The 19,547-nt window shown below is 58.4% G+C and overlaps 3 protein-coding genes across 5 annotated transcripts; all 3 read right to left on the bottom strand.

The window, feature by feature from the left end:
* Positions 1-335: 335 nt before the first annotated feature.
* CATSPERZ (catsper channel auxiliary subunit zeta) lies at positions 336-4,637 on the bottom strand. The gene is made up of 5 exons (XM_010377138.2): positions 4,362-4,637; positions 3,801-4,131; positions 1,526-1,605; positions 1,244-1,310; positions 336-565 (listed from the first exon to the last, which is right to left on the bottom strand). The coding sequence occupies exons 1-5, from the start codon at positions 4,380-4,382 to the stop codon at positions 462-464; spliced, it is 603 nt and encodes a 200-aa protein (XP_010375440.1). The 5' UTR covers positions 4,383-4,637; the 3' UTR covers positions 336-461.
* A 135-nt stretch (positions 4,638-4,772) lies between these two features.
* Positions 4,773-13,524, bottom strand: KCNK4 (potassium two pore domain channel subfamily K member 4). Of its 2 annotated transcripts, none has more exons than XM_010377128.2 (7): positions 12,708-12,822; positions 11,636-11,901; positions 7,812-7,935; positions 7,533-7,693; positions 7,150-7,336; positions 6,553-6,692; positions 4,773-5,457 (listed from the first exon to the last, which is right to left on the bottom strand). In XM_010377128.2, the coding sequence occupies exons 2-7, from the start codon at positions 11,822-11,824 to the stop codon at positions 5,077-5,079; spliced, it is 1,182 nt and encodes a 393-aa protein (XP_010375430.1). In that variant the 5' UTR covers positions 11,825-11,901; positions 12,708-12,822; the 3' UTR covers positions 4,773-5,076. The 2 variants fall into 2 exon arrangements, with proteins under 2 accessions (XP_010375430.1, XP_010375421.1); XM_010377119.2 differs by lacking the exon at positions 12,708-12,822 and adding an exon at positions 13,260-13,524 and having other exon boundaries at positions 4,798-5,457.
* A 2,070-nt stretch (positions 13,525-15,594) lies between these two features.
* Positions 15,595-19,227, bottom strand: GPR137 (G protein-coupled receptor 137). Of its 2 annotated transcripts, none has more exons than XM_010377106.2 (7): positions 18,193-19,227; positions 18,060-18,109; positions 17,129-17,354; positions 16,860-17,009; positions 16,606-16,734; positions 16,365-16,483; positions 15,595-16,051 (listed from the first exon to the last, which is right to left on the bottom strand). In XM_010377106.2, the coding sequence occupies exons 1-7, from the start codon at positions 18,547-18,549 to the stop codon at positions 15,892-15,894; spliced, it is 1,191 nt and encodes a 396-aa protein (XP_010375408.1). In that variant the 5' UTR covers positions 18,550-19,227; the 3' UTR covers positions 15,595-15,891. The 2 variants fall into 2 exon arrangements, with proteins under 2 accessions (XP_010375408.1, XP_010375398.1); XM_010377096.2 differs by having other exon boundaries at positions 15,600-15,945.
* Between the last annotated feature and the right edge of the window lie 320 nt (positions 19,228-19,547).

Below are 19,547 nucleotides of genomic sequence, written 5' to 3'. Positions count from 1 at the left end.
GAGGCTGGACCTGCTACCTATGCTTGAGGGGCGGAGCCTAGCGCGCCGTCGCGAGGCAGGTGGTGCTGCCCCCTTCCCCCTACCCCTTCCCCCAAAGCGACACCAACTGGGCACTCGAACCGTAGACCCAGTGGTCCCACAGAGCTGTGGAACTCGGGGTGGGTGAAGCCGACTTAAAACATGCAAGAAGCCCTGGATTGCGAGTCCCGGAAGGTAGGGCCGATAGGGCCCGGACGGAGAAAGCTCAAGGTCACTGCGGTGACCGAATGAAGGTCACGGGGAAGGGCGGGGCCACGTGCGTCCGCCTCACGCAGGCTGCCATGCACTGACTCACGGACCATGCATAGACTCTTTTATTTCTTTAAGACTCAAATTCCACTCGGATGGGTTCGGGCTTGGGTCTGGGGACCGGACAGGTACAGGGCTGGTTTGGGTCGCTGCTCGAGCCCAAGGTGGCGTTTTTAATTCACGTACAGCCTCTTGCTCCGGCGCTTCTTGAGCCCCTCGATGTATCGCTGCAGCTCCTTAGTCAGGAAGTGGTCCCTGCCGATCCCTAACTGGTAGCCTAGGAGGAGGGCAGAGCTCGGCTCAGGGTAGTGAGCAACCGAAAGGTCTCCCCACCAGCGGGCGCCCCATATGTAGTTCGAGGAACCGCAAATGATTCGGGGTAGCAGCAGCGCAGGGCACTCAGGTCTGTGTTAGCCTGGGGAACTTTGCATCTCTAAGGGTGCTGAGTGTTAAGGTCAAGGCTAGGGAAGACGTTGCAGGCCTGAACTAGGGCGGTGGTAGCGAGCAGTTTGGCCACCTTCTGGACCAGCCACCCGCTCTAAGCCATCAGCTGGCCCTTTATCACCACTGGGCTTTCCTACCCCAGCAGCAGGAATTCACCCACATAATCCACTGTCCAAAGGCTCTCCAACCAGAGGGAGTCGAGGCCACACCAAGGCCGTTATCCCACTGGGCAGGTGGAGAAACAGCCACAGAAAAGCCTCCCTCAGCTAGAGAGGGCCTGCACTCAGCCTGGAGCCCAGGCCTCTGCCCATCACCACATGTGCCCCACTGGTTCTTCCTGTGCCCAGTCCCTCAGCTTTTAACTTTTATGGGGCCCTTGGAAAACACTTGTGAGTGCCAAGGGCATCTGACAAGACATAAGGCACCCTGAAACCCCACCCCTTGGGCCCCAGCCCTGCAAAATCCACCAGAATCTGTCGTGGTAGCTCTTGGGGGTTGGCGGGGAGCTCACTCCGGAGGGCTTTGGTGAGGATTTCCAGAGCTTCATTCTCCATGAGTTCCATCAGGGGCAGCGGCAGCTGGAGAAGCAGCAAGAGGCTTAGGTGTCCAGGGGACTTCATCTCTGCCCACAGCTGAAATGCTCCCACCTGCTCCCTGTGGCCCCCAAACCCCCAACCAGCCTACCTGCCCCTCCACCCTACCAACCACCCCCAACTTTCATATCCTATCAGCAACCCCCAACTTGCCTATCCCCTACCCCACTGAAACTCCCAGTCTCCCCAGCCCCTCCAACCCTGCTCTGCTGCTCTGCCCAGTAGGCTCGATGGGGCGTGTGCTTCGCAATATTGAGCGATGACATTGAGGAAGACTTTTCTGGGAGAAGAGAAAAAATGGTCAGTCATCTGCAGACTCCTGGGCCTTCCCTGGAGCAGAGGAGATGGGTAGGCACCGTGTGAGAGGGAATGGCCTTCAGAGACCAGCTCCTGGTGCAACCAAAAGGTCTCCCCACCAGCGGGCGCCACATATGTGGGGTCAGCATGGGACAGAGGTTACAACCCTGGGCTTTAGAGCCCCACCCACCTGGTTCCAGTTCTGACTGCCCCACAATGTGACACTTAGGACTAGTGACTGACACTCTGACCCTTAAGTTCTTCATCAGTAAAATGGGGTAATAAAAATAGCTCTTGGCCGAGTGGTGGGTCATGCCTGTAATCCCAACACTTTGGAAGGCCAAGGTGGGCAGATCACAAGGTCAGGAGTTTAAGACCAGCCTGGCCAATACGATGAAACACCATCTCTACTACAAATACAAAAATTAGCTGGGCATAGTGGCAGGCGCCTGTAATCACAGCTACTCAGGAGGCTGAGGCAGGAGAATTGCTTGAACTGGGGAGGCAGAAGTTGCAGTAAGCCGAGATCACGCCATTGCACTCCAGCATGGGCAACAGAGTGAGACCCCAACTCAAAAGAAAAGAAAAGAAAAGAAAATAGCTCTTTATGCAGGTTGTGCAGTTTGAAGGTGACAATCCAGTTTGAAGGTGACAATCCAGGGGAAGCCCCGTGCCTGGCACACAGCAAGTGCTCAATATGTGACCATTGTTACACTGTTATTGGTTCTGACTCTCTGATGAAGTGGTTTGAGAGGGTGCCAGACAGTGTCCAGCGTGTAGTAGAGGCTTAGAAATTGTAACCAGCAACTGACTAATGGAAAGACATACACCTCCTCAACCAGCGCAAATCGTAAGACAAGGCGGGATGATTCCATTAAAAACCCAGGTCTCGCTGGGCATGGTGGCTCACACTTGTAATCCCAATACTTTGGGAATCCGAGGCAGGAGGATCACTTGAGCCCAGGAGTTTGAGACCAGCCGGGGCAACATGGCGAAATTTTCTCTACAAAAAAATAAAAAATTAGCTGAGCAGAGTGGTGCTGGCCTGTCCTCCCAGCTCGGGGTGGTGGGGGTGGCTGAGGTTGGAGGATCCCTTGAGCCTAGGAGTTTGAGGCTGCAGTGAGCTATGATCACAACACTGCACTCCAGCCTGGGTGACAAAGCAGGACGCCTTCTCTAAAAAACAAACAAAGTCCGGGTGCAGTGACTCAAGCCTGTAATTCCAGCACTTTGGGAGGCCGAGGCTGGCAGATCACTTGAGGTCAGGAGTTTGAGACCAGCCTGGCCAACATGGTGAAACTCCCTCTCTACTAAAAATACAGGCCGGGCGCGGTGGCTCAAGCCTGTAATCCCAGCACTTTGGGAGGCCGAGATGGGCGGATCACAAGGTCAGGAGATCGAGACCATCCTGGCGAACACAGTGAAACCCCGTCTCTACTAAAAATACAAAAAACTAGCCGGGCGAGGTGGCGGGCGCCTGTAGTCCCAGCTACTTGGGAGGCTGAGGCAGGAGAATGGCGGGAACCCGGGAGGCGGAGCTTGCAGTGAGCTGAGATCTGGCCACTGCACTCCAGCCTGGGCGACAGAGCGAGACTCCGCCTCAAAAAAAAAAACAAAAAAAAAAAAAAAAAAACAAAAATTAGCCGCACGTGGTGGCGCACGCCTGTAATCTCAGCTATTCGGGAGGCGGAGGTTGCAGTAAGCAGAGACTGTGCCATTGCACTCCAATCTGGGCGACACAGCGAGGCTCTGTCTGAAAAAAAAAAAAGAAAAATAAAAAAAGGTGCGAAGCGGGAGGATCACTTGAACTGCAGTGAGCTATAATCGCACCACTGCACTCCATCCAGCCTGGGCTACAGAGCGACATCCTGTCTCCAAAACAAAACAAGAAAACCCCGCAGGTCCTACCGCGGGATCTTTGCTCAATTTATTTGGTGCGTCCTTCCCCGGACTCTGCGCGCCACGACTGAAAGGCCTGTTACAACGCCTGCCCGGGAGGGGGCGCTCCAAGAGTGCCTGGCGGATTTAAAGGGCGAAGGATTCGCGCTGGCGCCTCTCCCAGGGAATCCTAGAAACTTGGATCCCATCAGCTTCCCCCAATTTTACAGCTCCAGAAATTGAGTCCCCGGATAGCTTATTGCCCCGCGGGCGCCCACGGCCTGGCGAGGCCACACTGACCGGCCTCGATCTGGGATGCGGTGTCCTTCTCCCCCAGATTGATTTCCATGGAGCTGCCGCTGTGCAACTCTAGCTCCACCAGCGCGTGCTCGTCCAGTTCCTCCGGCTTGTGGCTGGCCTTGTCCCCTTCGTCCAACGAGCGGCTCCCCGGGCTGTACCACCCGCGGGTCTCGCTAATGCTGCGGCCCTCCGCGTCGAAGCCCTCGCAGACCTCGGAGAGCGGCATGTTCAGCTGTGCCTGGGACAGCGTGGTCCTGGTCCACAGGTCCCGAATGTCGCTGTGCACGCTCTCCTTGTCCGAGTCATGGCGGTCGGAAGACTTGAGCGACACCTGTGGGCCACATACAAGGAGGGAGCCAAGGGTCGCAGGTGGCTGGAGCGGGAAGGAAGAGCAGGCTGGGGATCTGAGCCGGGTCCGGGCGGGGATCCCGTAGAGCGTGGGGTTGGTTGGGTGGGGGCTGCGGGAAGCCAAGGCTGAGTAAGAAATCGCGCCAGGGACCCGAGTCGGACCAAAGGTGGGTTGGGAGCGGACAGAGTAAGGGGTCCGGGGAGAGGTCTTACTTTCGAAGGCTTTTCCTCCATGGTTCTGCCCCAACGGACCCAGACGCCACAGGCCTCGGGACGAGAAGGGGGTCAACGCTCCAGGAAGGGGGCAGGGCAGGGCCTCTCGCGCCGGGAGAGTTCAAACGACAGCCCGCCACGCGAGATGCCATCCTCTCTCCCCTGCTTCTCCACCCCCCGCACCCCACCCCCCAAAGTGTGTGCAGAGGCTGGAGACGCACAGCCCATCCCGGCTGATCCCCACGCCGGACCCTACCCAGCCGCCTCCAGGCAGAGACACGGGCCTGAGCCCAGCCGAGAGGGCGGAGAATTGACCGATCTGGGTGCCCGGGGACCCTCGGCCTGGGGGCCACGGGAGGCCAGATGTGCCCCCGCGGTGACCCGAGGAAAGCACTTCCACACTCACTCGCGTCCGGGAGCGTCACGCCCGCAGCGGTGCAGACCGTTTTCATTTATTGATGCAGGCTTTGAGGCACAGTCGTGAGGTGCTGTGAGGGACACGCCCGCCCGGGTCAGCGACACAGAAAGCCGTGGGGGGTCTGGAGATGGATGGAAGTGAGGAAAGGGCCGGGGCCGGGGGACGGCGGAGAGGCAACCGTAGCCTCCTCCCCAGACTTCAGTCTCGTGGAAAGAGGGCTCTTTGGTCAAACAAGCCAAGCATGCCGGGGAAAGCAGGAACGAAGCCCTTGAGAGGCCCGGGCCGGGGATCCTGCCCCTACACCGGCACGTCTTTGTCTCGGGGACGCCCGGGGCCGCGGGGCCGCACGGGCTTCCTGGGGGGATTGGGGCGGCGGCGACCTCGCGGCGCACGGGGCAGCGGGCAGCCGCGCTCGCTCTGCGTGTCCGAGGACTCGTCGATGAAGGCCAGGTTCTCGCTGGGATAATCCAGGGCCGAGGCCGTGGGCGGGGAAGGCGGGTGAGCCTTCTCCGGGGGCGAAGGGGATCGGGGCCTGCCCAGCGGCTGCGCTGGACAGGGCGGTGGAGGCAGCAGTGGCCGCTCCTTCTCTGGCGGCGGGGCAGCGGGCCCGGCTCGCTGGGTCACGCGCGCGGTCACCGTGCCAGTCCAGCTGGCAGCCTGCGCCGTGAGGCCGCCCATCTGCACGGAGAGGGAAAGCAGCCCTCGACTAGAGGTCCTAGACTCCCTCCGCGACCCCCCAGGAACCTGCCCCTTCACCAGCAGGCATCAACCCCCAACCCTCTTTTCTGCCTGGTCCTCTAGCTTCAGCCAGCCCCAAAGATGGAAGGGCTCCTCCGCTGGGTGCTCCCAAAAAGGTGGCAAAATACAAATTGCCCGGCTAAATGTGAATTTCCGAGAAACAACAAATAAATTTTAGTATAACTATATCTCGTGCAATATTTGGGACATGCATATATATATATATATTTTTTTTTTTTTTTTTTTTTTTTTGAGAGGAGTCTAGCTCAGTTATCCAGGCTGGAGTGCAGTGGCAGATCTTGGCTCACTGCAACCTCTGCCTCCCCAGTTCAAGCAGTTCTCCTGCCTCAGCCTTCCAAGTAGCTGGGATTACAGGAGCCTGCCACCACGCCCAGCTAAGTTTTGTATTTTTAGCGGGGTTTTACTGTGTTGGCTAGGCTGGTCTCGAACTCCTGACCTCGTGATCCAACCGCCTCAGCCTCCCAAAGTGCTGGGATTACAAACGTGAGCCACCGCGCCCGGCCAAATTAAAATTTCATTTATTTGAAATTCAAATTTAACTGAGTTTTGTTTTTTTGTTTTGTTTTATTTGTTTGTTTGTTTGTGAGACCAGGGCTTACTCTGTTGCCCAGGCTGGAGTGCAGTGGTACAATCATGACCCACTGCAGCCTCAACCTCCCCTGGCTCAAGTGATCCTCCCATCTCAGCCTCCCGAGTAGCTGGGACTACAGGCACACACCACCATGCAGGGCTAATTTTTGTGTATTTTCTAGAGGCGGGGTCTCACTATGTTGCCCAGGCTGGCTTTCTGCATTTTTATTTGCTAAATCTGGCAATCCTAACCATGAGAGCAGAGGTGGTGAAGTTACCCACAAACATACCCCTCTGTTCCCTGCGAGGCACACACAGAGGCTCACTCAGCCCCTGCCTCAGGAGCCCACACCCTGGATAGGAGACAGCCTGCTCAACCCCCTGCTAGGGAACAGCACATTTGCACCACAGTGCACAGACATACTGCCAACCCTGGGCGCCTACCTCTGCCCGAGTGCGGCGGGACACTACTCGCAGCCAGTTCCCGATGGTGGTGAGCACTGAGGCGAAGTAAGCCAGGCCGAGCAGGATCCAGAACCACACCAGCGGCTGATACGCTGGGGAGTCCTGCCTGGGGTCCGCACCTGGGATACCACCAGGAAAGGCAGAAAAGAGCCGGATTGTGGGGCAAGCCTGTGAGCTCCAGTTCAGTGTCCCCCTCCCAGCTCCTGGAGAGGACCTGCCCTCCCTAGGGCAATGGGTATGTGCTTGAGTGTGTGAGTGCAGGCAGGAAAATGAGTGGTGTGCATGAGTTGAAAGTGTACAAGATCAAAGCATGCAAGAAGGGGCGCTCCTGTGCAAGAATGTGACACATGCGAGGGGTGTGTTTAATACATGTGTGAGCATGCATGGGACTCAAGCATACAAGAATGTGAGTGTGCATAAGGCGCTGGTGTGTGTGCAAGGCTGTGATGGTGCATTCCATGATGGAGGCAGGGGTTAGAGCAACCACATGGGATTTGGAGGGAAAGGCGGGAGTGCAGAGCCCCTGATCAGGAATAAAGTAGATGGGAAAGTGCAGCACAAGAAGGGCAGCCTCACCGGCCACATAGTCACCGAAGCCCACGGTGGTAAGCGTCACTATGACAAAGTAGATGGCCTCCAGCTTGCTCCAGTCCTCCATATAGCAGAACACGAACGTGGGCGTGAGGACAAAGAGCAGGCAGCCGACCAGTAGGAAGAGCATCGCTGACAGCACTCTTACTAGCTCCGGTGGCACGTGCCACTTCTGCGGGGAGGGGCAGTAGACAGGACCCAGGAGACACCAACAATTCCCACTCCCATATTCTCCACTCCCGCCCCCAGGAGCCTGTGGGAGAGGCTTAGGGTCAGCAGGCGGGTGGGGGGGGCATTCATGTGCCAGGGACATGGGGAAGGGTAGCTGGAGGCCAGCACAAGGGCAGGCAGGGCATGGAGCAGCTCACCAAGAAGATGGCTTCAATGTGACCGATACCACGGCGCAGGGAGGAGCCCAGTCGGTCCCCAACCCCTGCCAGTAGGATCCCAAACAGCGGAATCCCCACCAGTGCATAAAAGATGCAGAAGAGGCGCCCAGCATCTGTGTGCAGGGCCACATTGCCATAGCCTGGGCAGAGGGGCAATGCAGGAAGTCTAGGGGCCGCCTGGGACCCCTCCGTCTCCCTGCACCTTCCCCCATGAGGAAGCTCCTTGCCCTTCCCCCACATGCCAATCCCCTCCCCCACCGATGGTGGTGATGATGGTCCCTGAGAAAAAGAAGGCGCTGCCCAGGTCCCAGGCTGAGTGGCTGCTGTTACTGGTCGAGTTGGTTTCTGGGTCCGCACCCCCTCCCAGGGCATCAGCCACCTCCTGCAGGATAAGGTGTAGAAGGAGGAGCTTCAGTTCTTCCCACCTGTCTAGGCCAACTTGTGGCCCCTCCAGTCTCTAGGGTGGCTCCCTCCCTGCTCCTCCCTGTTCTCCCCTTCTCTCTGGTCTCCCAGGAGGCAGTCCCTTACAGCAGAAGATGCAAACTGGGTCTAGTCTACCTGCAGGCAAGTTTGTTTGACCTCTACAATGTCTGAGAAGCATTTTTGGTATCTGGCCCCTAACTTCAGACAACAAATTTCCACTTTTACCATGGTTAGGAGCAGACCTGGGACCAGATTGCCTGGCTTCAAATGTTTATGCTATGGGACCTTGGGCAAGTTAACTCTCTGGCCTCAGCTTCTGCATGTCTCAAGTGGGAATGATAATGACAGCATCTGCCACCCAGATTTTTTGTGAACTTGCAACAAAGTAAGCACTGACTGTTAAGTTCCCAAGCAGTGACCACACCCTGTGTTTCTAGCTTTCCAAACCCACGACTCCCATTGCACCTATGGAAGCTGAATTTGAGTCCCTTTCCTTAGAAAATCTCATGAAAGCTAGGGCCTTTCTCTCCAGGAAGGTTTATGTGCCACAAAATTTTGCTTCCAATTTTTAGAAGGTTTATATGCACACACAAAAACACACACATCTCAACCCTGCCGAAGTCCAAGCCAAACCCTGTGCTGCAGTGTAAATAATATTGATTGAGCACCTCTCAATAAGTATTACTATTTTTTTAAGGCTAGTAAAATGAAGCAGTGGGAGTGAAGAAGGAACCAAGAAATCTGTAACTGGTTGTGATTAATTAGTTGTAAACAACACCACTGTACTCAGACCAGCCAATACATATTATTAAATGAACGTAATGTCCCTATTTAGATGTCTCCCTCTCGCCAGCATGCAGGTCCCACGGGCAGGGACTATTTTGAGAGTGCCTGCCCTAGGTGAGAGGAAGTCAAAGAGACTCTTCCCAAGCAGCAGTGTCAAGGCACAAGAATGGTGTCTGTGGGGCATATCATAAAGCACTTCTTCTCTCCCTGACTGCAGTCCTCATTAGCAAGACTCAGTCCCAACTAATCTTCCTAAAGTGGCTGCTCAGCGCCCTCCATGGCTCCCCACTCCTTGCAGGCCTAAACTCCCCAGCCCAGCATTGAAGCCCTTTTTACAAACTGGTCCCCACCTCCCTTCCCCTAGTCTTGTCCCTGGGACTCCAATTTGGCACCCCATGTTACAGCAACCTTCCCCCCAGATTTTCTGAGATGATTGCATTTCCTGTAATAATTTTTAATAAAAGCAAGAAGTGAAAGAGCTAATTAAAAGTGATTTAATGTGTATTTTGCAACCCTTTTCCAATAAATTCACGACTTAAGGGAAAAATCCTGTGTCATCCTGTGTGTTCTAATTTTGGCTTCAAATGACTAGGCATCTGCTAACTCCAGGTTCTGCAAAATGCTCCGGAACTTTCCAGCTTCCACGCCTTTGCCCATGCTGTCTTTCCACATGGGCATCTCTTGCCCCTCATCTCTACTCTCTACCTCTCTCACCTGGTGTGTTTCAATCACCAGGTCATCCCTCAGGCCGCTGCCATCTCCCTCCTGGTCCCCAGCACCTAGCTTAAGGCCTAGCACAATTGGTGCTTAACAGAAAGAAGGAAACTTCCTTTCCACTGAATCCTACAGTGATCTGTCTGACCATGGATCTCTCCCCTCCCCTAGATGTGATGCCCTCCAAGGCATACCCTGTGTCTGATCCACCCCAGTATCCCCTTGGCGTATAACACTACAGCATCTAGCACACAGTAGGTGCACAATAGCTGCACAACTAATTCAGGGAGTGAATCCTACTGTGAAAGAGAAATAAAGTGGCTGTCACCCACCCTTCTCAGTCCTGCCTCTCCTTTTCTTCCTTTTTCTTATCCAGGAAAAAAGCAGTTCCATTGTGAAGACAAACTAGGTCAGATTCCCTCCCTGCCTCCCTCCCTCTGCCCTGTGGTCTGGCCAGACACATTCTTCTCAGGCCTCTCTGAGCCTCCACTGGCATTCTGGAAGTGTCAGAGACGATGTCAGGTGGTCTGTGTCCTGACCCCACCCCACACACATCTCTGCCCTGAGTCCTGCTGCCTTGAGAATCAGCTGGAACACTGAGGCCTCCGTGCCAGTGGCCCCTCCCTCCACAAAGAACAGGCAGGGAACAAAGGGTACTCTTCAATTTCAAGTAATAGACATTAATTTATTAAAGCTAGATCTTCATTTTTTTGTATGACAGTGACTCTGAAATCAGAGAAAGCAACAGAGGTGCCTGCCTGACTGTACCTCAGAAGGCTGCAGCCCAAAACTTTCTTGAGTCTACGGTTGGCGTCTGACCAGAAGTGCCTCAGGGAACCCTGACGCACCCCCCTTCTCCCCACATGGTAAGCATGCATCCTAGGGGGAAGGGGCACCTGACCTGCCATCCCTGGTGGCATGGATCCTGGAACCCTCCCAAATCACCTGCACATGCTCATATGCACACTTTTCCAGGGGGAGGGGGTGTGCTCACTGTGTTCTTGGGTTTTTCTAAGACACATGACTCCAAAAAAAGTATGGGAACCGGTGTAGGTAGGGTTGCCAGATTTTAGCAAACAAAAATATTGCATGCGATGGAATTGTATTAAAAAGGCATTTGTGGCCGGGCGCGGTGGCTCAAGCCTGTAATCCCCAGCACTTTGGGAGGCCGAGACGGGCGGATCACGAGGTCAGGAGATGGAGACCATCCTGGCTAACATGGTGAAACCCCGTCTCTACTAAAAATACAAAAAACTAGCCGGGCGAGGTGGCGGCGCCTGTAGTCCCAGCTACTCAGGAGGCTGAGGCAGGAGAATGGCGTGAACCCGGGAGGCGGAGCTTGCAGTGAGCTGAGATCTGGCCACTGCACTCCAGCCTGGGTGACAGAGCGAGACTCCGTCTCAAAAACAAAAACAAACAAACAAACAAAAAAAGGCATTTGTGGGCCAGGCGTGGTGCCTCATGCCTCATGCCTGCAATCCCAGCACTTTGGGAGGCCGGGGTGGGTGGATCACTTGAGGTCAGGAGTTTGAGACCAGCCTGGCCAACATGGTGAAATCCCATCTCTACTAAAAATACAAAAATTAGCCAGGCGTGGTGATGCATTGCATCTCTGTAATCCCAGCTGCTTGGGAGGCTGAGGCAGGAGAATCACTTGAATCTGGGAGGCTGAGGTTACTGTGAGCTGAGATCACACCACTGTACTCCAGCCTAGGTGACACAGGGAGACTCCGTCTCAAAAAAAAAAAAAAAAAAAAAAGGGCATTTGTGGTTTAACTGTAATTCACATTTAAATGAGAGTCTTGGATTTTATGTGGCAATCTAAACCGGTGAGTGAGACCTGTGCAAATGTAACATAGCCCTTGTGCTATGGCCATTCATTCATTCATTTTCCCCTCATCCCACCACCATCACACCCTGAAGGACACTATCTAGGTTCACAGTCCTGGGCCAGGCTCTCCAAGGAAAACAAATGACCCCACTGTTGCCCTATTGAAAACACAGAGACCTGGACCCCAGCCTCTGTCCCACAGCCTCCGGCTGCACCCCGTCCTCAGGGATACTGATCTGAAAGCAGCACCGGCACAGGGCCTCACTGGCACGCAGCTAGTGCCAGGGGTGATGGGTGACAGCTGAAGGGCTGAGGCCCACCCACGCACCTTGATGAGGAGGCCCAGCTCCTGGTCGCTCACACACGGATGGGCCCTCAGGAACTTCTCTCGGACCTCCCCCAGCTCCCTCTGGGCCTGCTGCTCGTGGGGCTGCTCCAGGGCCCGGAACACCAGGGCACCAGACACCAAGTAGAGCAAGACCAGCGCCAGCAGGGCCAGGAGCGTGGTGCTGCGCATGGCGCGCCCAGGCGCCGGGCCAGCTCCACTGCCCGCCTGGAGGGGCCGGGCAGGGGGCTCCTGGGGAGCTGTCGTCACTGCGGGCAAAACCAGGGATGCTGGGGTCACTGAGCTGGCCTGACATCCACACCCTTCTCCTCGATCCCCTACACACCCAAAGATCCATAAAGCCCCTAGCCGCACTGTCCACAGATATCCCTCTGACTGAACACACCCAGTCCCCCTCCTATCTCCAGCCTTCCCCTTACCTCCGCTGCCCCTGTCGGGGACCACCGGGTGAGGAAAGAGAGGAGGGCACCGGGAAGGAAAAGGAAGGCGAGTGGGAGGCCGAAAGAGAACCTAAGCCTGGCTGGGGGAAGCGGGGCGAGTGAGGAAATGTGGGGGGTGTGGGGTGGTGTGGGGAACTGGCCCTCGAGGAGGAGGCTGAGGGGGGCTCAGAGACGTCCGAAGGGAAACCCGGAGGAGAGGCCGGACCGCATAGGGCGGGGACAGGGGAATGGTGGGTCCCGGCTCGCCCGCTGCGGCTGCGACAGCATCTCCGCGGCTTCTCCGTCCCCTCTCGCCTCGCCCTGCTTCCCGGCTGGCCCTCCAGGGTGCCCCCGCGCCCCGCCGGGCTTTCGAGGAACCCAGGGGTGAGTCCCGCACCCAGGCGAGGAGGGGTGCGGGGGACGCCCAGTTCCCGGAAAAAGCAGGGCGGGGGTCCGCAAAGGCCACACGGGGGGGGGGGCAGTCCCCGGGACAGCTGTCAGTCCCCCACAGCGGGCGGCGGCGCCCACGCGCACACACGCCCCGGCACGCGCCGCCACGCGCGGGCACAAAGACCCGCGCGCCCACGCTCCACCCCGAGGCTGCAGCGCCGCACCGCCCCGCTGCACGCACGCACCCCACCTGCACACTCCGCAGACGCCCCGGCATCCCCGGCCCCCATGGGCGTGCCGGCCGCGCCAGGGCACCCAGAGCCCACGCACATGTATGCGGACCCTCGCGTGCACACGCCAGACCGCAGGGCAACCGCGCAGCGCCCGCAGCTCGCTCCCACCGCCTCCCCCGCGTCCCCACAGCTACGCCTCGGAGCGTGGCGGGCAGCGGGACTGGCGGCCACACCACTCCCTGAGGTGCCCACGAGTGGGAGGTGGGCACCCCGCCTGGCCAGTCGCCCCCGGGGCGCCCCTGCCCCGGAGTCCTGCCCGCACACCGGAGCCCGCCCCACACTTACTGTCGGCCCTGCTGCGGCTGCGGCTGAGGCCCGGGTTCCAGCACGGCCTCGCCGATGCCGACTGGGCCGCGGAGGCGGCAGGGGCGGAGCGGGCGGCCGCTGGGGCTGGGACCCCCCTGCCGCCGGCAGAAGCCCCCCTCCTCCCGCGGTTAACCCCTCCGGCGCCGCGCTTCCCTCCTTGCAGCGCCCTCGCCGCCGGCGCCGCCCCAAGCCCTTTACCTGCGGCCGCCCGGCTCCCCAATGCTGGCCAGCCCCGGGAGGTGGGTGGCAGAGGAGCCGGAGAGGGGTTGCAGCTGGGGCCAGCCTTCTAGCCTTGGACCGGAGCCCAATGTGGCCAGCGGCAGGGCCCCGACCTGGGCATCAGCTGGCCCACCTCTCTGGACAGGCAACACGCTAATCTGGCATCTCCCAGGCCCATTACTGGATCGGGAAGGGCCCGCAACTCTCCGCCCCTGGGGACAGCCTGGCCCTTGGGCTCAGTACTCATGAGGGAGGGGCTCCGCGGGACAAAGGGGTGGGGGAAACCCGGTGGGGTCACCTGGAATTGGCCGACATGGAGGTTGGGACCCACCTCTGGGGAGTCGCTGCTGGAACGCCTCCTGCCCTCACTCCAGTTTTGGCCTTCTACCTGCTCCCGGGCTATCCCTCCAGGGTGCTCCCAGCCCCAGCTTTTGGTTCTCACTTCCGTGACCAGAAATCAGCCCCAGAAAGGCTGTGGCTGGAGCTGCCTGCAGATCCCAGCATGGCACTGGTGCCAGCATCCGCTCTCCCACTGCCTGAACACCCAGGCCCTGGCTGGTCCTGAACTTGCCCTGCCCTGTTCTCACCCGCTTGACAACCTGTGACCTCTCCAAAGACCCTCTGGTGCCTGCTGGGGTCCTCAGCCCTCATGCTGGATGGCTTTCAGCCTGGGCTTTGAGGCTGACCACCCCCTACTGGTAGGGAACCTGGACAGGTTACCAAACTCTGGAGTGTCCCTGTTCCCACTTACAGAAAAGGGGTGATTAATCATCACTTCGGGGTGCTGTTCTGGGCATTAAGGAGGCCAGTGTTTAGAAATCCTCAAAACAGAGCCTGGCACACACAATAAAGTGCCCCACAAACGTTAGCAGTTTTCCTTTCCACAAAAAGTGATTGTCCAGCTTCAAGCTGATTCTCTGAGTCTCAGATGCCCTCTCTGGAGGCCCTGAGGGTCTGGTGCCCACGATGGTCCCAAGTAAAGGGTTTTGAAGCAGGCCCAGTGATAAGCCAAGGGAACTCTGAAAAGCTGGGACAACCACCTATGTGGCAGGGGACAGACCCTCCAGTAAAGGACTCCTAGCCATCAGACAGACCTGCCAGGACCATGGGAGCAGAGAGCAATGACTATGCTGCTAAGGACAGTGGAGAAGAGGGCCACTGGGAGGGCACAGCTAGGGGACCACCTGTACATCTGGGCAAACCCACACCCTGGTAGGAAGATAGGGGCTGCTCAGTCACCACGCCAACTCCCTGGCAAGCCCTGGACTAACTCCTGGCTCCTAAAGACCAGGTTGGGGTGGTGATAGGTAAACAGGGCCTCCAGAAAGTCTAATCCATTGGGGTTAAGACTCAGTAGCTGCCAGGCATGGTACCTCATGCCTGTAATCCCAGCACTTTGGGAGGCTGAGGTGGGTGGATTGCTTGAGCCCAGGAGTTCGAGACCAGCCTGGGCAACATGGTGAAACCCCACCTCTAAAATAAAAAATTAAAAAATTAGGCAGGCTGAGGCAGGAGGATTGCTTGAGCCTGGTTGGTTGAGGCTGCAGTGGGCCATGATCGTGCCACTACACTCCAGTCTGAGTGACAGACCCTGTCTCGAAGAAAAAAAAAAAAAAACCAAAAAAATCCTCAGTAGCCACATAACCACAGTAATGTGGGGCTGTGGGGCCTAGCAGAGGGGCCACATCCCTTGACCAGGAGACAGAAGGCTTCCTAAAGATAGTGACAGTCGCCAGGCGCGGTGGCTCAAGCCTGTAATCCCAGCACTTTGGGAGGCCGAGACGGGCGGATCACGAGGTCAGGAGATCGAGACCATCCTGGCTAACACGGTGAAACCCCGTCTCTACTAAAAAAATACGAAAAAACTAGCCGGGCGATGTGGCGGGCGCCTGTAGTCCCAACTACTCGGGAGGCTGAGGCAGGAGAATGGCGTGAACCCGGGAGGCGGAGCTTGCAGTGAGCTGAGATCAGGCCACTGCACTCCAGCCTGGGCGACAGAGCGAGACTCCGTCTCAAAAAAAAAAAAAGATAGTGACAGTTGATGCAGGTCTTGAGGAAAGAGTAGGAACTGTTCAAGTGGAGAGGGAGCTGGAGTTAGTGGGGCAATTCTGGGCCAGCAGAGCTTTGAGAACAAAGGCCTGTGTGGTCTCCTTCCCTTGCAAACTGCAGGCCCCTCCTCTCCCAGCCCACCAGCCTTGATGGGGTAAGTGGCCCCTGCCCAGCCTAGCAGCCCACTTCAAGGGCCACTGTCTGTTCAGCCTTAGGCCAAACAGGCAAAAGTGACAGGAACACAAGGCAGATGACAGACAGATGAACAACTGTGGGGCGCAGACACTGTTTATTGAGTGGCAGGCACAGGAGAGGTAGCTGGCTCCAGTGTGGAAGCGGAGGTGGCAGGTCATGCCAGGGTGCTGTGGGCATCTGGCAGCCAGGGCCACGCCCCCATCCTAGGGGGATGGCACAAGCTCACTATGACAGGAGCAGCAAGGAGCTGGCCAGAGGAGGGGGCAGCCACGACCCCCAGGATCCTGGGCAAGAAGTGGCAAACTTGGCACGGGGCCTAGGGTGAGGGGGACTGGGGCCTGGGTATTCTGTGGGGGAGGGAAGGGGATCACGTCTGTGGGGTGGAGTAGAGACTGTGGTGGTGGCCGCCTGGTCCTGGCACCTGGGAGAAGAGCAGAGGAGTGGTCTTCGTCTGGCTGCCCCCATACCAGCCCGGCTCACGCCCGATGGCGCCATACCAGCTCCCAGAGCCTAGACTGCCTGACATACTGCAGCAGAGAAACAGGGTCAGTCTCAAGACAGTGACCAGGGTCACAGTCACAAGAGCTGCAGGAGGAACAGAGGCTTAGAACAGAATCCCTGTGACCTAGACCTTCGGGGCCCAGAGCAAAGTACATCTCTAGGCAAGGGATGGAGGCTTTAGCCATAGGAACCCAGGGGACCTCACCTAGTACAGATGTGGAAGCAAAGGCCATGGCAGGGGTGGAAGGGCAAGACCCGACTCTCTCAATCCCCTATAGCTCGATGGAGCCAAGTGGGTGGAGGGGGGCAGGGGTACTGAGGCAGTGCCACGGCTCCTACCTGGTGCTCTCACCCCGGCTGTGCTCCCAGGAGCAGCCCTCATCTTCACAGTGCCCAGCCCGGTCAAAGAAGTAGGACCGGGAGGCAAAGACCTGCCCATTGAGGATGTGGCTGGTGCTCTGGGGGAGGAAGCCATCATCGATACTTACTCCTGTCCCTCACTGTTCTCCCAGCCCATCCCCAGATGCCAACCCAGGATTCCCTCTCCACTGGCCCCACAGGGGAGGGTGCAGACCCTTACCAGGTCCTGTGGGGGCCGGTGTACCCGGAAGAAGCCCACCAGAAGGGTGGTGGGCAGCAGCTCCCACACGAAGAGGATGAGGCCAAATACCAGGTAGCCTTTGTTCCCCAGGTCATTCACCAGGTCCGCCTGTGGGAAGGCAGGGGCTGGTGCCAGTCTGCAGTCACGCCAAGGGGGCAGTGGGACAGGGCCCAGGCCAGCTGGGGCCAAGGTGCCACAGCTACTAAGGAGGTGGCAGACATGCGTATGCCCACCTGATCAGACACATTGTACCAGTCGTAATCGAAGGTGTCCAGCCGGCTCTGGGGGGCCAAGGCCAGTGCTGTCAGGTTGTAGCAGGCCCGGCTGGCATAGAGCAGGACCATAGCTCCACCCATTGCGGCCGCCTGGCACACACTGGTCCCCTGGCACAGGTAACAACAGAGGACCCTCAGGGAGAGAAGGCTCCCAGCTTCCTCTACACCCTGAGAACCGCTGCCCAGAGATCCCAAAGGACACCTGGGCATCAGTGCTGCGGCCCTACCTTGGCCTCCAGGTAGATGCTAGTGGAGGGGGCCCGCCTGGCGACGAGGCAGAGGCAGGCAGCAAGAGACAGCGCACAGATGACGAACAGGGAGTCGCTCACCAGGACGCGGACAAGCAGCAGGGCCCAGGGCTGTGCCCGGCGTCGATGGGAGAGCACAGCACACAGCACGTTCACCAGCAGAAAGAGCAGTGAGGCCCCCACAAAGGCCCCTCGGACAGCCAGCCTGCAGCCACAGCACAGTCAGCCCGGGCCCTCAACAGCCCTCAGCACTCACCACCTGCCCCACCTCCTGCAGGAAACCCCAATGTCCACAGAACTCAGGGCATCCAGTCTGAGCCCTGTTCCTCCATTCTTACAGATAGAGAAACTGAGGCTCAAAGAGGTCAGAAGGTGACTGACAGCCATGGTACCTCGGAAGGGGCACCAACTGGAGTCAGAAGTCTCCGTCTGAGCCCCAGCTCTGCGACCTTGATCCTGATGCCTTACCTGGCTGGGCCTCAGTTTCTTCATCTCTCAAGGGAGGAGAGTAGCCTCTCAGGGAAATTGTACAAATGAAAGATGGCTGGGAAAGCTCTTTATAAACCGTAAGACACTGTGCAAATGACGAGGGCATTGCGGCCCCAGGTCACCCAGGAGTGCATATGGCTTTGGTGCTTCCATGGGCTGGAGCCTCCAGCTCACCCTCCATGGTGGATGCCACTGGGTTCCTCTCCCTCACACTACCACAACCATTCCTATTCTTGTGCCTTGCAGATCTGCAAAGCCTCTGCTGAGCCATCTGCGCCAGGTGCTTTAATTTTTCCAAGCTCTTCCACAGACATTCCCTGGGTTGTCTTTGTCTCAGCCCTGACAGGTGGGAAGGGATCTACATGGGACTGTCCCCTGCCCCGACCTGGAGGTTGAGCCCACCAGTGTCCCGAGTACTTACAAGCCTCGGCTCATCTCCGGCCGACGCTTCGCCTTGGCCTTGAACACCACCTAGGAGCAGAGATGCCCTTCACTCCTGTGGGTCCTTGAGGCTTGCCACCTCCCACCCCCCACCCGGGACCACAGTTGGTTACCTGGGCAAAGTAGAGGTTCATAAGCGTCAAGGTGAAGAACTGCAGGCAGACGGGGCAGCAGTAGAGAAGCCAGAAGGGCAAGGGCCCCAGGCGGTTGGCGCGGGGAGTATCTCGGAAGTAGAAGGAGAAGAGGGTGGTACGCAAGGCAGCCCAGAGCAGACAGAGGGCCAGGAACACCGTCTGATAGCTGAGACGCTTGTGCCCGTACAGAAGCACCAGCCAGAGCTGGGCATAGACGGAGAAGAAGAGCAGGGCATACAGGGTGGTGTAGGCAGCCGTCAGCCCCAGGGTCACAGCAGGTGGCAGCGCAGGCACCAGCCCGGCAGCAGGCACCAGGCCAGACAGGTTACTCTCCATGTCAGGGAGGGAGGCCTGAATCCCGGAGACAGAGAAGGAGGGGCTGTCGGCAGGGCCAGGGAAATAAATACGGAAGGGTGGGAATTGCAGGATGCAGAGAGGGAGATGGGGCGCTGAGAAGGAAAGAAGTTGTGGCTGACAGGCCCCTCCTCCTCAACAGAGAGACCCTTGCCCTTGGAGAACACTGGCAGCCTGGGCCCCAGGCCCCTCACTCAGGCGCATGGAAGGGCAGTCTCTTCTCTCCAGGGCAGACCGGGTGGGGGTTGGGGGTGTCTCCTCCCTGGGCCTACCCCAGAGCCAGGGATGGGGGGATGCAGAGGCCCAAGGAGAGGAGTCCCTGGCCTCGGTCGCTCGTGTCGTCCTGGCTGGAGGGGGAGAGCCAGCCGATGCCCGTCGGGTCAGGGCAGCGGCCGCTGCAGGGGGCGCCCAATGCCCCGCTCTCCCCCTCCCCAAGCTGGGGGAGGCTCTCTCTCCTCCAATAATGCGGATGGGGAGGGCCTCTGCCTTCTGTCCTCGTAATTCTCGAAAGCTGTCCCCCGCCCCACCCCACCCCACCGCGTCCACTCTCCAGCCTCAAGGGGCGGGAGGAGGCGGATGCCAGGTCCTCAGGCCGCTGATGGGAGAGCCGGCTCAGGTCGTGGGGACCCGGGGCTCCGGCTCCCCGGCTCCCGCTGCTCCGCCCCCTCCTGCGCCTGCGCGGGCGCTGTTCGCTACGCAAATTGCGCAGGGGCCTGGCCGGCTCCGCAGTCCAGCGCCGCACCCGGCGTGAAACCGTACGAGAATTGGCGCGAGCTGCGCCGCTGGCGGGCGCCCGGGGTTACGGGAGGCGGCTGGAGGGCGGCCGAATTGCGGGGGCCGTGCCGCATCAGGGGGTCCCCGGGTGGGCTGTGCCCGGGCGGCCCGCCTTAACTTGTATGGGGGGGCCGCCAGTTCCCACGCTCCTCTCTCCTATACCCAAATCGGGGTTGTGCCACCCAGCCGGGGGCGGCAACGGATTC

This window comes from Rhinopithecus roxellana, chromosome 15 (genome assembly GCF_007565055.1).
Source record: "Rhinopithecus roxellana isolate Shanxi Qingling chromosome 15, ASM756505v1, whole genome shotgun sequence".
Classification (NCBI taxonomy): Eukaryota; Metazoa; Chordata; class Mammalia; order Primates; family Cercopithecidae; genus Rhinopithecus; species Rhinopithecus roxellana.
The sequence above is the reverse complement of the archived record's forward strand: the minus strand, read 5'-3'. Positions and strand labels throughout refer to the sequence as shown.